The sequence below is a fragment of the Misgurnus anguillicaudatus genome, chromosome 9, assembly GCF_027580225.2.
Source record: "Misgurnus anguillicaudatus chromosome 9, ASM2758022v2, whole genome shotgun sequence".
Taxonomy (NCBI): domain Eukaryota; kingdom Metazoa; phylum Chordata; class Actinopteri; order Cypriniformes; family Cobitidae; genus Misgurnus; species Misgurnus anguillicaudatus.
The window spans coordinates 20647105-20660717 of record NC_073345.2 but is presented as its reverse complement, the minus strand read 5'-3'; the positions used below and the strand labels follow the sequence as shown (position 1 = coordinate 20660717).

The following is a 13613-nucleotide window of genomic DNA, read 5'->3' as shown; positions in this document are numbered from 1 at the left end:
CAAAGCCGTAGCCGAGTGAGAGATCACTCAACTACGGCTCTGTGCAGCAAATGGGGCTCCATCTGAAAGCAGGTGATGTCGATTTACTACTAATCAAGGAACCAGCTTCACTGACGAGATGCGCAATGACTATTGCATGCAAATTATCGCGAATCCATACTAAACACTATGGGGCAGTTTCCCAGACATGGTTTAAGACTAGTCCCAGACTAACTTAACTGTTAGTGTTGTATTGATTGAAAACAAGTTGCAAATAGTTGCTTTTTCTTAATTTTGGCTTAACATTAACGCAAGAGAAAATAAAGCACAGGCTTACATAAAATGGCTATTGGGCGGTTTCCCACACAGGTTTTAGATTAATCTGCACTAGGGCTTAGTTATATTAGGACATTTAACTAGTTTTTACAAACAAATCTTACAGAAAACACTAAAGTTGTGCATCCTGTGACTAAACAATGGCACTGACATATATTAAGATATGCCAGTAGAAGGTGTTTTGAAATTAAAGTAGTTCAAACATGCATTTTAGTCTAGGACTAGGATAAACCTTTTCCTGGAAACAACCCCTAAATGTTTTAACAAGTAACATTACAACATATATTTTACACATAATCTCATTAACTGGCTTTCACATAAGTGGCTGATAATCAGCCAACAGAAGATCTTTTGTGTTAGTGTGTTATATATAAACAGAAAATACTGATAACAGGCACACTTACCACAGTAAGTGTAAATGTGATTGGACTCCAGGAAACGGACTTTGAGATTGTGGAGCACAGCGGGCTCATGGAGGTAGCTGAGAGCTGTGAGGTCATTCTCTCCTACCAAAATATCTGGATTCCGAAGAAATGGAAGCTGATTGTCTTTGGGACCAAGTGGATATTCTAATGTCTAGGAATAAAAACATAAATGCAAAATATGAAGAAACAGGAGATTGATCAAACTCTATCCTTTCAAAAGTTTTTTCCAGTCTTGGAGTGTAACATGGAAGAGTGTATAAAACATAAGCTTTAATAAGTTATGCAGAGCTTTATTTCATTTTCTGGTTTGATTACATAGATCTCCCCTGACATTACATTTTGATAATACACATGAGAGCATCCCAAACACTCCTCTCTGAGGGGCTGCTCTTCTTACCCACCAAAACATGATTAATGATTCATAAGACACAATTTTTTTAGTATGGTGAAATTGTAATTGACTGTGATGTGAAGTTGGATGGCTTGTTAAGATGTTCTGGTTTAGTTCACAAATGCTGACTGTGTCAGGACTGTCATTATAAACACATCATTGCTCAGTGTGCTGAAAATGACTAGTCAGTCCTGTTAAACCTGATTGAAGCTTTTATGGTTTGTTCAGACTGCAAAAAGTAGATTTTGGCACATCACGGAAACAACATCGATTTTCCTATGATTTCTTTGAAATCACATACTGATTAAGTTTTTTTACATGAACTGTGATTTCTTAAACCTACTCCATTATGTGACTTGAAAACTGAAACCAGTGTCCGGCAAGTCACTCATTTGATCTTCAAGACTGGTCATCACTTTTTTACGTCAGCTACATTAAAAGGTAGATTTGACTAATTTGAATCTGAGAAGTAAGACTGAATAATCCCAACCAACTGCTAGTTGATCAGACTAGTTTTTAAGACACAGTCTTAAAGGGACACTCCACTTTTTTGAAAATAGGCTTATTTTTCCAGCTCCCCTAGAGTAAAACAATTGAGTTTTACCGTTTTGGAATCCATTCAGCCGATCTTAAGGTCTGGCAGTAGCCTGGTCCAACCAGACTCTCATACATTAATTTAATTTGTACAGAGAGTCTGGCCACGCTCCATTGCAAAGCTTTACTTCCGTTAAGGAGGGTCCTCTGTTGAAGTTTAAAACTATTGGATCTGCCCAGAGTCCCTCTGAATCTGCCATAACCAATCGCTAACGTTTGATCGTGACGTATGTCATGCGCCGAAACCAGCCGGAAACAACAACTCCGAATGATCGGACCAACAAAACTTAGCAAACATTGTTCTTCCTCTGGCTTTAACTTCTGTATATTCGGCAGTTTTGCAACAACAGGCCGAATAGCTTTTCTCACGTCTTTCTCCGCTGTCATTACTGAACTACCACTCAAACTGATGTTCGCTGTTTGGCCCTGCAGATTTTTGCAGGAGAAAACGAAACTCTACATAGCAGTCCCAGACATAGTACTGAAGCGAAATGAAAATTAAGCAGAAGCAAGTAGGATGTGGGAAGCCAGGCTAGTCTGGCAGTAACACTTTTAGCATAGCGTAGCATAACTCACTAAATCTGATTAGACCATTAGCATCACGCTTTAAAATGACCAAAGATTTTCAATATTTTTCCTATTTAATAAAACTCGACACTCCTGTAGTTACATCGTGTACTTAGACCGAGGGAAAACTAAAAGTTGCGATTTTCTAGGCCAATATGTCTAGGAACTATACTCTCATTCCGGCATAATAATCAAGAACTATGCTGCCGTACCATGGGTGCAGCAGGCAGCGCCCAAAAATAGTCATCTTAACTTAATAGCTGTGCACTATTTTCAGGCACTGCGTAATATCATTGCGTTTAATGTTTAAAAGTGCTATATTGTAAATGGTCAAAATGGATTTCAAATAGTTAAAATAGATGATATAGGGACAGTTCCCAATTTGAATCTAGACAGGTTTCAGATTAATCCAGCACTAGGACTTATGCTGCCCTCACATGCTATGGTAATTATGGTAAATACCAAAAGCCGACATGGAAAAAGCATATGAACACCCCCTCATGTGGTATTTTCCACTGGGCAACTTGTAGAATATTTTGATGCCCGAGTTGCCGAGATGAGAAGTGAACCTTTGACCTTTTGAAAATGGCGGAGAGCAACTGAAGAGTCATGAATGATAAGCATTGTACACTACTGTTAGCGCATAGTTTTTGTAGCCTATACAATGTTGTGTCATTGGCAATTGTAATATAATGCATTAACACCAGAGGTGTCAAGTAACGAAGTACAAATACTTCGTTACAATACTTAAGTAGATATTTTGGGTATCTATACTTTACTTGAGTAATTATTTTTCAGACGACTTTTTACTTCTACTCCTTACATTTTCACGCAATTATCTGTACTTTCTACTCCTTACATTTTAAAAATCGCCTCGTTACTTCTTTTAATTTCGGCTTGTTTTCTTTTTTTACATTCCGGCTTGTCATCGTTAAAAAAAACCAAAACCTATCTTGATAAATTGCATCATCCGGATGAATGCGAATGTGGTTGGATGAGAAGTATAAACATACACCATTCCGACACTCTATTGGTTTGTACGCAATCCCCGCCGTACGCAATCCCCGCCCCCCCAGCTGACTGCAGATGATCAAAAGTTTGTTTGATAGCGCTGCAAAGATAAACTTAAAAGAACCGCGAGAGCGATTGCAAAGCAGTTGGAGCAGTTTGCTCTCGCGATGCTTTGATATCATCCGCCATCCGTTTGTACAGTAACAGACTGCGGCATTCTGCCTTCAAATGGAAAAGGACGAAATAAAACTCGCGCATCACTTTCAGGTCAGTGCACATTCACAAGCCTGTGTAAATATATAGCTGGCTGCTGACACCAACGCATCTGTGTGATTTAAATAGTATAACAATGTACCAATTTAAATCATATAACTTTAGTTGTTCAACTTAAATGACATTGTGCTGCGTTGCGTTTTGAGGCATGGCAAAGATATCTATGCTAAAGACATCTGTTGTTTTGTAATAACTGCCCTAAATTTTATTTGCATTAACAAAACCTACTTAGCTAAATGCTTGAGTTTTAAATCAATCAAACACATAACCATACATAACAACTTTTGCTTTTGTTAATAGACATCATCTGTTTCCTTAAACCTGACTTTTAATATACTTACAAGAAAGACAGTCTTCAAAATTACTTGGATTTACACTGACATGTAAGATCAGCTTTGTCACATTAGATTAAGCTGAAGTCCATTAGCTACACTGGTACAGATGCAGAAATATAGGCTTTAATATATAATTGCATATGTGTGTAATTGTAGATTGTGTTGCTGTGAAAATACAATTATAAATGATAACAATAGCATATTTCTATCCTCACACATACTATAGTTTGTTGTTTTTTAACTAGAGAGGGCACCACTGTAAAAGTTTGGCCAGCAGCGGCCCTGCTCTGAAGTTTGACTTTTTGCACCATTATAATATTTGAATATTTATATATAATGCTCAGTAGTACACATATAAGGTTCTTTAATGCAGTGGTTATGAAACCATTTTTTTTGCGGCCTCCCTTGTGTACAGTGGATTCCTTCACAGCCCCCCCAAAAAAATTTATGACATAAATCATTCTAAAACATAAATTTTGAATTAAACAAAACATGTTAAATTATACAAATGTATTGATTTTGTTTAGTAGCCTTATTGTTCTGAGGTTTAATTACACAGAATTTATAATAAAGTAATGTATTTCATGAAATATTATAAAACTGGGGCCCCTGGCACCATCTCGCGGCCCCCAGTTTGAGAACCACTGCTTTAATGTACTTGTTTGCATTGTACTAAAATGCGTTCATTTTTAATGGGCATATACCGTATGCAGTTGAAACAGATATAGCCTAGTGCAGGGGTAGGCAACATGGAGTTCCGATGTCCTGCAGAGTTTAGCTCCAGGTCTAATCAAAAGCCCCTGAAAAAGTCACCTGAAACTGCAGGTAGCCAAGGTTTTGTAAGGGTTGGAGATAAAATTTGCAGGACATCGGCACTCCAGGACTGACATTGCATACCCCTGGCGCTAGTGCATCCCACATTTTTTAACATTAACATTTTAATATGACACTATAGTTATTATGGCCTTAAGGAAATTTTTTTAGAGGAGATAGGGTAGTGCACAATAGGCCCCTGTGGTGCGGCCTAGGCTTTTTTCCGTAATGACATTTTTTTCCTTACATTACTTTTACTTTTATACTTTAAGTAGTTTTGAAACCAGTAATTTTTCACTTTTACTTGAGTAAAAAGCTTGAGTTGATACTTCAACTTCTACAAAAGTCTTTTTAAACTCTAGTATCTATACTTTTACTTGAGTAATGAATATGAGTACTTTTGACACCACTGATTAACACTCAGTGTCATTTAAAAAAATAACGTTATGGTTTGGAGTTGGTTAAGTCAGTGGTTCCCAAACTTTTTCAGCGTGCGGGCCCCCTTGTGTACTGTGCATTCCTTCGCGGCCCCCCAAAGAAAATTTGTGACAAAAATGTTTAGGTTTAATTACACGGAATTCATGATAAATTAATGCATTTCATAAAATGTCATAAAACTGGGGCCCCCCTGGCACCATCTCGCGGCCCCCAGTTTGAAAACCACTGGGTTAAGTAGTTTATACAAACATACCTTACAAAAACAATTAAGGCAGCTCAAACATGCATTTTAGTATAAGGATAAGCCCTATCAGGGAAACCGCCCCATAAGGTGAAAAAAAAGGTAGTGTTTGCTTACCGATTCATCTTCTAATTGGAGGTGAAGGACCGAGTCTCCCTCCTTATAATCTTTGATGATTTCAGCTCCCTTCCATACCTCTTCTGGGTCAGGGATCCAAACCCGGGTGTACTGAAACACACATGAATGCAAACTGTAAATCTAAAACCGTTCAACTACAAGCACAAAAAAAATTAATCACAGGCTTCTACAGTCATGCATTATTCATCAAAACAACAATTCCCATCAAAACTCCTGCATAGCTCAGTGGAAGACCATTGCATTAACATAGCAAAATAAAAGGTAAAGGGTTCAAACTCATGCAACACACATAGTGATAAAAATCCAAAGCGTCTGCCAAATGCATAAATGTAAATGTTACATGTGCAGAAACCATAAGACATAGGCCAACAATGTCTATAGCATGCTCATTCACCACTTTATTACAGTTGTTGGTCAGAGGGTTCAGAAAGGCATGGTGATAAATTAAAAGCAAGGTTGAGGCACTCGAAATTAGAGAGCACTGTTATCAGCCTTGAAAGCTGTTTAGAAGTTGAATGCTTCTTCTTAAAGAGATCTGTATGTAAAAAAACCCTCAAAACAACACAAAATAAATATGTGGTTAAACACTAAACAGCCGTGACATTATTATAATCGCATTTAGATGCTAAATACACCAGAACTGCTGATGATCAGCTAACTTTAACAGATTATTAACAACCAATGAATGCACTGTCACCAATTCCACAGCGACTCCTTTCAATGATTATCCAACTTGGATGTCAGGATTTTATGTATACTTTTCACCTGGAATCACACTGAGGGGCTGCACTTGATTTGAAGTGCACGGTGAAAAAGGACAACTTGATACACTTGTTAACTTTAGAGGCTGAACTCTGTGCACCGCCTAATCTTGAGCAAGCAAAAGTCACTTCATATCAGGCTTCACCCACATGACAATGTCATTCTGAATCGTAGTTATAGGTGGAGCGAGCATAATCTTTGATGCGAGCAATGTTGCTATCTCTAATAGTGCTCATGTGACAACTTTCACTGAATTTATGTTATCACTCAGGGAGATTGATACGTAATGTGCTGGTGCATCAGAGACAATTTAGTCAAATATGCAAGAACCGAAAAAAGACTAAATCTTTGCTGGGTGACTCCATAATATCGGGAAATACAAGGACATCAAGATTAGAGGGAATCAATGTCCTCGAATATGATTAACAGTGAAAATGAACTCATTGAAGTCCTCTTGGTCTCGTCTCAAGAATATTCAAATACTCATAAAACCAGTGTACCGATGGGACTGTTTATCTTAGATTTTGCTCTCGTCAGTGGGATACAGGTTGACACAATGAGGACGTACTTTAACGGGAATAGTGTATTGATGGAGTCTACCGAAAGCAGAAAGGCTGCTGTCAAGAGTCTGTGCAAAGCACAGAGATAGAAAAAAAATGGAGATTCAGCTGGAGATAGCAGTCATAGTCATTCCTGAAAAAACAGCAGGGGTCTTGTTTAGCGTTGTTGCAGAGTGATGACACTGCAATGTAAAAGACTCATAATGTTTTAAAAATATATTGTTGATAAGTGTGATGAAAGGATCAAGAAGTGTTTTCATTTTAACTTTTGCTATTGTTGCCAGTCTAAGTAAAAGTCATGGCACTAGGATTGGGTATCGATTAAATTTGATCAATTCCAATTCTACTTGTCAATTCTGATTCTTTTCTATTCATAGAACCGCGTCCGCTTTAGACCATAAAATTTTTTTGTTACATACAGCAAACATCTCCTCACTATCTGCTTGCTTCCTGTCCGTTTATTGGTTCTAACCAATAAACGCCAAGAAGGATTGGGGGCAGTGTTGGGTGTAACGCGTTACAAAGTAACGCGTTACTGTAATAATATTACTTTTTTCAGTAACTAGTAGTGTAACGCATTACCCGTCTGAAAATGGTAATATTATTACAGTTTTCCTGAGCTAGTTACTTGCGTTACATTCGCCAGTAGCACCTTCATCACACAAAGGCACACAACACAGAGAACAAAAGGGAAGTGGAGGAGGGCGTGAATGGAACAGTGATTGGTCTAAGTTTGGCACGAGGTATCATTTACCATCACCGATTGGTCGACACCCGGCAGCCGGCAGCAGAGCGGCACACTCAAAGACAGATCGGGAAAATGGAAGCGTCAACAACGGCAAGCTTTTTTTCAGAGGAAGGTTCGCTAGTTTCGACGGGAGGAGATTCAGTCATTATTTTATTATGTTCAACGGAAGGAAAATAACTTGACGGTGAAGTGCACACTCTTTAATGTTTCTCCGAACGCTGTGCCCCACGTCCGGTAGCGGGTAAGGAAGCCAGCAGTAATTTTTATGTTGTATTAAAATGTGGTGTATTTACGGTGGGTTTTCTCGCCGTGGAGACCTTGATGAATGTGAGGTTATGCCACGGTCTCCCGGCGCTCATTTCATTGTTTGTTTGTATGTAAACAGGGGTTGCGTGCAGGTTGTTTATCCCATCAATTTTGTATATCAATTTTACAGTAATTGACGAAGGCTGTGTCTTTAGCTTGAGTGATATTAATGATATTTATTGAATTGATTGTGTATTTATTACTTTGCGGTGTTAAATTGATATATTTATATGTTTGGGTGTTGGATAAATTTGCTGTGCATTGCTGTGTATAGTGGGTGGGTAAATAATGTGCACTAACATCATGGTATCCCCCTGCTAAGAATACAGAACTCTTGGAAGTCTTAATCAGGAAATAATTTATTGTGAACCGTCATTATTTCATCAGCTGTCCATTTAAAGGTGTCCATCTAAAAATAATTGCAACCTGTTGTCATCCCTGTATTTTGAATGAGTAAATTGTTATCAAATTTAATCTAATAAAATTGTAACTTTTTATTGATTTGGGAGTTTTGTGTTTGGATGTTTTCTTGGCCGTGGCTTGCCCAAATAAACATTCTTGTCCAGAAAAAAAATGTAACTAGTAATATAACTAGTAATATAACTAGTTACTTGCTCCAGGGAGTAATAAAGTAAAGTAAGGCATTACTATTTTTGAGAGTAATATGTAATAAGTAATATATTACTTTTTTGAGTAACTAACCCCAACACTGATTGGGGGTTGGGTTTGGGCGCGTTCATGAAAGCACGGAAGGGAGGGGGAAAAGTTAACTATGCTCAGTTTGTTTGAAAACACATTTCAAAAATCAACACACAGATTCGTTTAGAACGCCTTTCAGCTGGAGAACGCTCGCTGTTTGAAACTGCTGGGAGTCAATCCAATCAAATGACTTGAAAATGTTGACGTCATTGTAGGCCTTGTAGATGGCACCGGTGACACCAACTCGAAATCTGATTGGTTAATGCAATGATTTCATTGTCATTTATTTTAAGCTGAAGGCGCCCGCACTGTTCGTTCTGAAGGCCTAGGCAGATTTCTTTGACCCTGGCAACATATGATATGTCAGCCGCTGGCTGAATTATGATTGGATAATTGCTCTATCATAAATATACACTACTGAAAGCAGCACAACAAAGAGAAAAGCTATGAAATAAAGATAATAGACTATTATGGGATTCATTTAATACACATTCATGGAAAAATATACTAGTCAACATTTGAAGTGGATCAAAAAAGTTCATCAGAGTTGTCCTTTGACAATAATGGGTTCATATTTTGGTTTTAAGACAACTTTTATGAAAGGTTTTGATTCACTTCAAATGTTGACTAGTGTTTATTAAAATATAAATCATAAATCAGTGATTCAGATGGTGTTTGGCCAGCAGAAAAGGATTTGCCAGCCCTGACGGCTCACCACTGGAATACAAAGATGTCTGAGTAAACTGCCACAGGTCAGTTCATCACAGATAACGGAAATAAAAGGCATGGGCTATCATAAAATGTGCATGCAGAAATTAATAAGAGGAACTGAACTTTTAATTTTACAGTAAGAATCAGATTTCTGACCTTAGGGATCCGATTCCAGAATTGGAATAGATTTTTTGGAATCATTTTACAGTACCAGGAAATTACAGCAGATTTGAATGAAAAGTCCAAAGTCTTATAGACATTGAATGCATCATTTTTATTACAGTATTCACATTACGTTATTACTTAAAAAGCATTATTTATGTTCCAACGGAAAGTCTGTCATGACTTCCACATCTCAATACAAAGCATCTGCATGTCAGCTCTCAAAATTATGTTTACCAGAAGCAATAACTGAACAACCAAAGCCTGTACCTGATATCACTGCCATGAAAATGAACATGAGCTCATCTGTGTATTTATGCATTATTGTATTTACATCTCTATGACAATAAGCCCTGCTCTTTCATAGCAAAAATTGCTTGATTTAACCTCACAGATTCATAAGTTTTCTTGTGTTACCACAGATGAACATGCAAATATTACAGTGGCACAGCTACTTGGAAAAAATATCTTTTTTAATCTTATTAAATTGCCATTTCACTGATAAAGTATGTGTCTAGGGGCCTTTATAAGACACAAATCTCTACAAAACTGAACCTGATCTAAATGACGAATTATGGTAATTTGTGAATTGTGATTCATGAATTCAGCCCAAACCCTGAAACAACCCATAAACCTTTTCCCTGGACTGAGGGGTTTCTTTGATTTTACCATGGAAAAGACTGGAAGTGTTTAGTTTAAGGATAACTTAAAAACTAATATAGACCTGATTCAAATGTCACAAGAATAAATTCAATCTGAAGATAGGTAAGCAAATAAAACCTGTTAAGTGAAGGTCTGTGAAGTAATATGGTAAACACTCAATGTTTTGGTAAATTCTCAATGCCTCCATCCCTAATTTTGCATGCTTTACACATTTAAAGACTGTAACACATACTCCCTAAAAGATCTGCATCATATACCCCATCCGATTTGCTTGTATGTGGAAGTAAAATGAATGAGATGAAATTTGATGCTTTGACTTCATTAGAGATTCAGTTGCCCTAATATAGAGGTGTTTCCGTATAGTAGACCATATGCAAATTGTGCTGAGCAAGACCATTGGCTTATTTGATTTGTAAAGCATTCTCCGATGACTTAACCCTGTTAGCCTATAGCGTCAGCGGGAAAGCTCTGGGTGTTTTTGACGTTGTCAAGGAAGTAACAAGTACTTAGCTTAGTGTACAATACAGACTTGTAAACAAAACCAAACACACATTTCAAACCGCTGAACTAATGGCCTAAGAACACAGCAAAGTCATGTTTCAGATCACCAACATCCAACACTGTCAGAAAAATTATCTCCAGCTGTCATTGGGGCAGTACCCCTTAAAAATGTACTAATATGCACCATTTAGGTACATGAATACATTTGATATCAACATTGGTAGCAATACACCACATTCTAACCCTTTGGTGCCAAATTGCCAATACGTACCTCTGAGGTACTAATATGCACCCTCTGGTACCAATATGTAACTCAGAGGTACTAATATGAACCCTTTGGAACCAATATGTATGCCTAAGGTACTTATATGCACCCTCTGTTACCAATATGCAAGTCTGAGGTACTAATATGCACCCATCGGAACCAATATGTACCTCTAAGGTACAATATACACCCTTTTGGTGCCAATATGTACAGTAACTATGAGGCATTAATGTGCAACCTTTGGTGCCATATGCACCTCTGAGATACTAACACTGAATGCACTCTTTGTTACCAATATGTGCCTCTGAGGTACTAATATGAACTCTTTAGGTGTGAAGATGTACTTTTTTAAAAATAGTACTGCCCTAGTGAAAGCTAGGAACCTTTTTTTTTTTTTTTTGAAGATTTTTCTGACAGTGTGTCAGAACTAAAATTCACTTTACGGTAATGATATGTCACACAAACATAATCTGTGTGTTCAAAATATATGTAATGCTTTTATGAGATCTGATCAGAAAATCTAATATATCACATCCTGAACAAGCATATGAAAATATCAACATATCAACATTCACAATTTTCAGGATCACCCTCTATTATCCTGTAAGACACTGAATTCATTTACTGCAGAAGTGCGGTAACACATTCACACAAGTAAGTAAGGCCACCACCAGTTTAAAGGACTCAGTGTTTTGGTGAGTTTTTGCCTTATAAGGATAAATGGCCCTGCCTGTGATAGCTTTCAGCTCAATAGCTATGAAACAAAAGCATGTTTCTTATAGAATAAACTGAGGCCTCATTTTATATTTATGAACTTAGTGAATGAACAAATAGCTTCCCTCATTATCAATTCAACCATGACATCCAAAACAAATACCAAAGAGTACCACACAGTACGTTCAGTGAGGAATGTCAAACTGAGGGAATTTTGAGAACGACATGCTGTATCAGTTCTGTAATGAATGGTATGTCTGATGGAGAAGAGCCCTCAAACTTTTCACTAAACACAATCTACTAAATAGCATTGCATCATCTCTCAGAAGTGTCATGCCTGATACTATAAAAAGAGTGTTTCATCTCTATATTGTTTGTTCTAATTCAGGATTTGTATAGTTATAATACAATCATACACAGTATGCATGACCAAGCTTAAAAGGCAAAATCTAATCAGTTTAAAGGTCTCATTCTTCCTTTGTTATTGAATATAACATGTGTTCATGTTTCACGTGTAAAAAAACACGGTATTTTCACACAATTTACTTATCTGTATACCGCTGTTTTCACCATCCTAAAAACTGGCTGATGTCTTCCTTGTCCTATGAAGACCCGCCTTCAGAAATACATAACGAATTCTTATTGTGTAGTTTGTTTAGTGTGTTGTGATTCAATAGCAGCTTAGCTTAGCTTAGCTTAGCAGTGCCGTTTGAGACAATGCTGGCGACTGACGTATTCCTGTGGGCGGAGTTTAGTCAAAATCTCTTATATTGACATCATTAAATCGGGAAGTAGAGGGCTGTAGTCCAAACCGGCCGTTCGCTGTAGGCTTTGAAATGTGACTTCTGTTAAAGAAAATATATCGCCTGGCAGTGAACTTCGAGCGGCATCATTTTGCAGATTTTATTTATGCTATTATAGGAACATTACACACTAACTAAAGTTTGAAAAATGGTATCAGGAAGAATGTGACCTTTAAAGCTGCGATTGTCTTACAATCTTACAAGCTGATATTTCCTTAAAAGGCAAGCAGTGAATAACCAGAAGCACACACTTCCTTTGCAGTATTTAGCATGCATGCTATTCCACACCTATGTGCCACATCTTTTCATAGTGTAAGCCTGACTGGTCTTCTGATTGTTCCAATGCATTTTCAGACACCATACTGTCACACTTCACTTGATGTCAGACAGTCATGAGTTACAGTAATACAATAGACTGCAAGCCTGCCAGTATTATTAACAAGTCTGGTAAGAAGCTACAAGGAAACACAATAACTGACACACACCTAATGGCTTCATACAAAGTGGCCTACATATATTTTAATGTGTACATATACTACAAGTCATGTAAATACTGAAAGCGTGTACTCGAGAAGATCTGTTAGTCTTTTGTTTCATTATTTCGAGCCGAACAGTAAGGGTTGCGAGTTTATCAGTGTTTGTGAACAGCCCTAAAGGACACAGAAATGAAGGCCACACAGATAAACAGGTGGTAGGTATGTTGTGGTTGGAGGGAATCAGCTGTTGGGACGCAGTGGTGAGTCTTGCCAGACTGGTTTCACACAGCTTTTCAGAGTCGCATTACAAAAAGACCTGTGTCCACGTCATCGGCTTAAATAACCTGTGGCATTCAAGCTCAAAATTAAAGAGCGCATGCATTCCCAGGAATCAAACCTATGACCTTGTCATTGCTAGCTTGAGGGCTCTAACAGGTACAGTTAAGAGAAGAGCTACAGAAACAGTCAAAAGAAAAAATGCAAATGATCAAAAAAGATCAAAATAAATGTAAATGTAAAATAAAAAAAAACATAGTTGCCCATTTGACTGAAATTTTCATTTAGCTATTTTATTACTTATTTGTTTTTTCTCACCAAACAGCACAATTTACAATATTACACTGTCTTTATTTGGTCGGGCCTTGCACTTCCCGAAATAAATCCGTGAGAAACAGTATTTAAATCTGCTGTTTTTAACTTTTC

The 13613-nt window shown here is 37.5% G+C and overlaps 1 protein-coding gene across 3 annotated transcripts in view; it reads right to left on the bottom strand.

Moving 5' to 3' along the window:
- Nucleotides 1-13613, bottom strand: part of myo5b (myosin VB) — a 51226-nt gene that overhangs the window by 30548 nt on the left and 7065 nt on the right. For all 3 annotated transcript variants that reach the window (XM_055179615.2, XM_055179614.2, XM_055179616.2), the window contains exons 2-3: nucleotides 5521-5631; nucleotides 720-891 (exon numbers count right to left, since the gene is read on the bottom strand). In XM_055179615.2, coding sequence (XP_055035590.1) covers nucleotides 720-891; nucleotides 5521-5631 — 283 coding nt within the window. The remainder of the gene's footprint in view (nucleotides 1-719; nucleotides 892-5520; nucleotides 5632-13613) is intronic.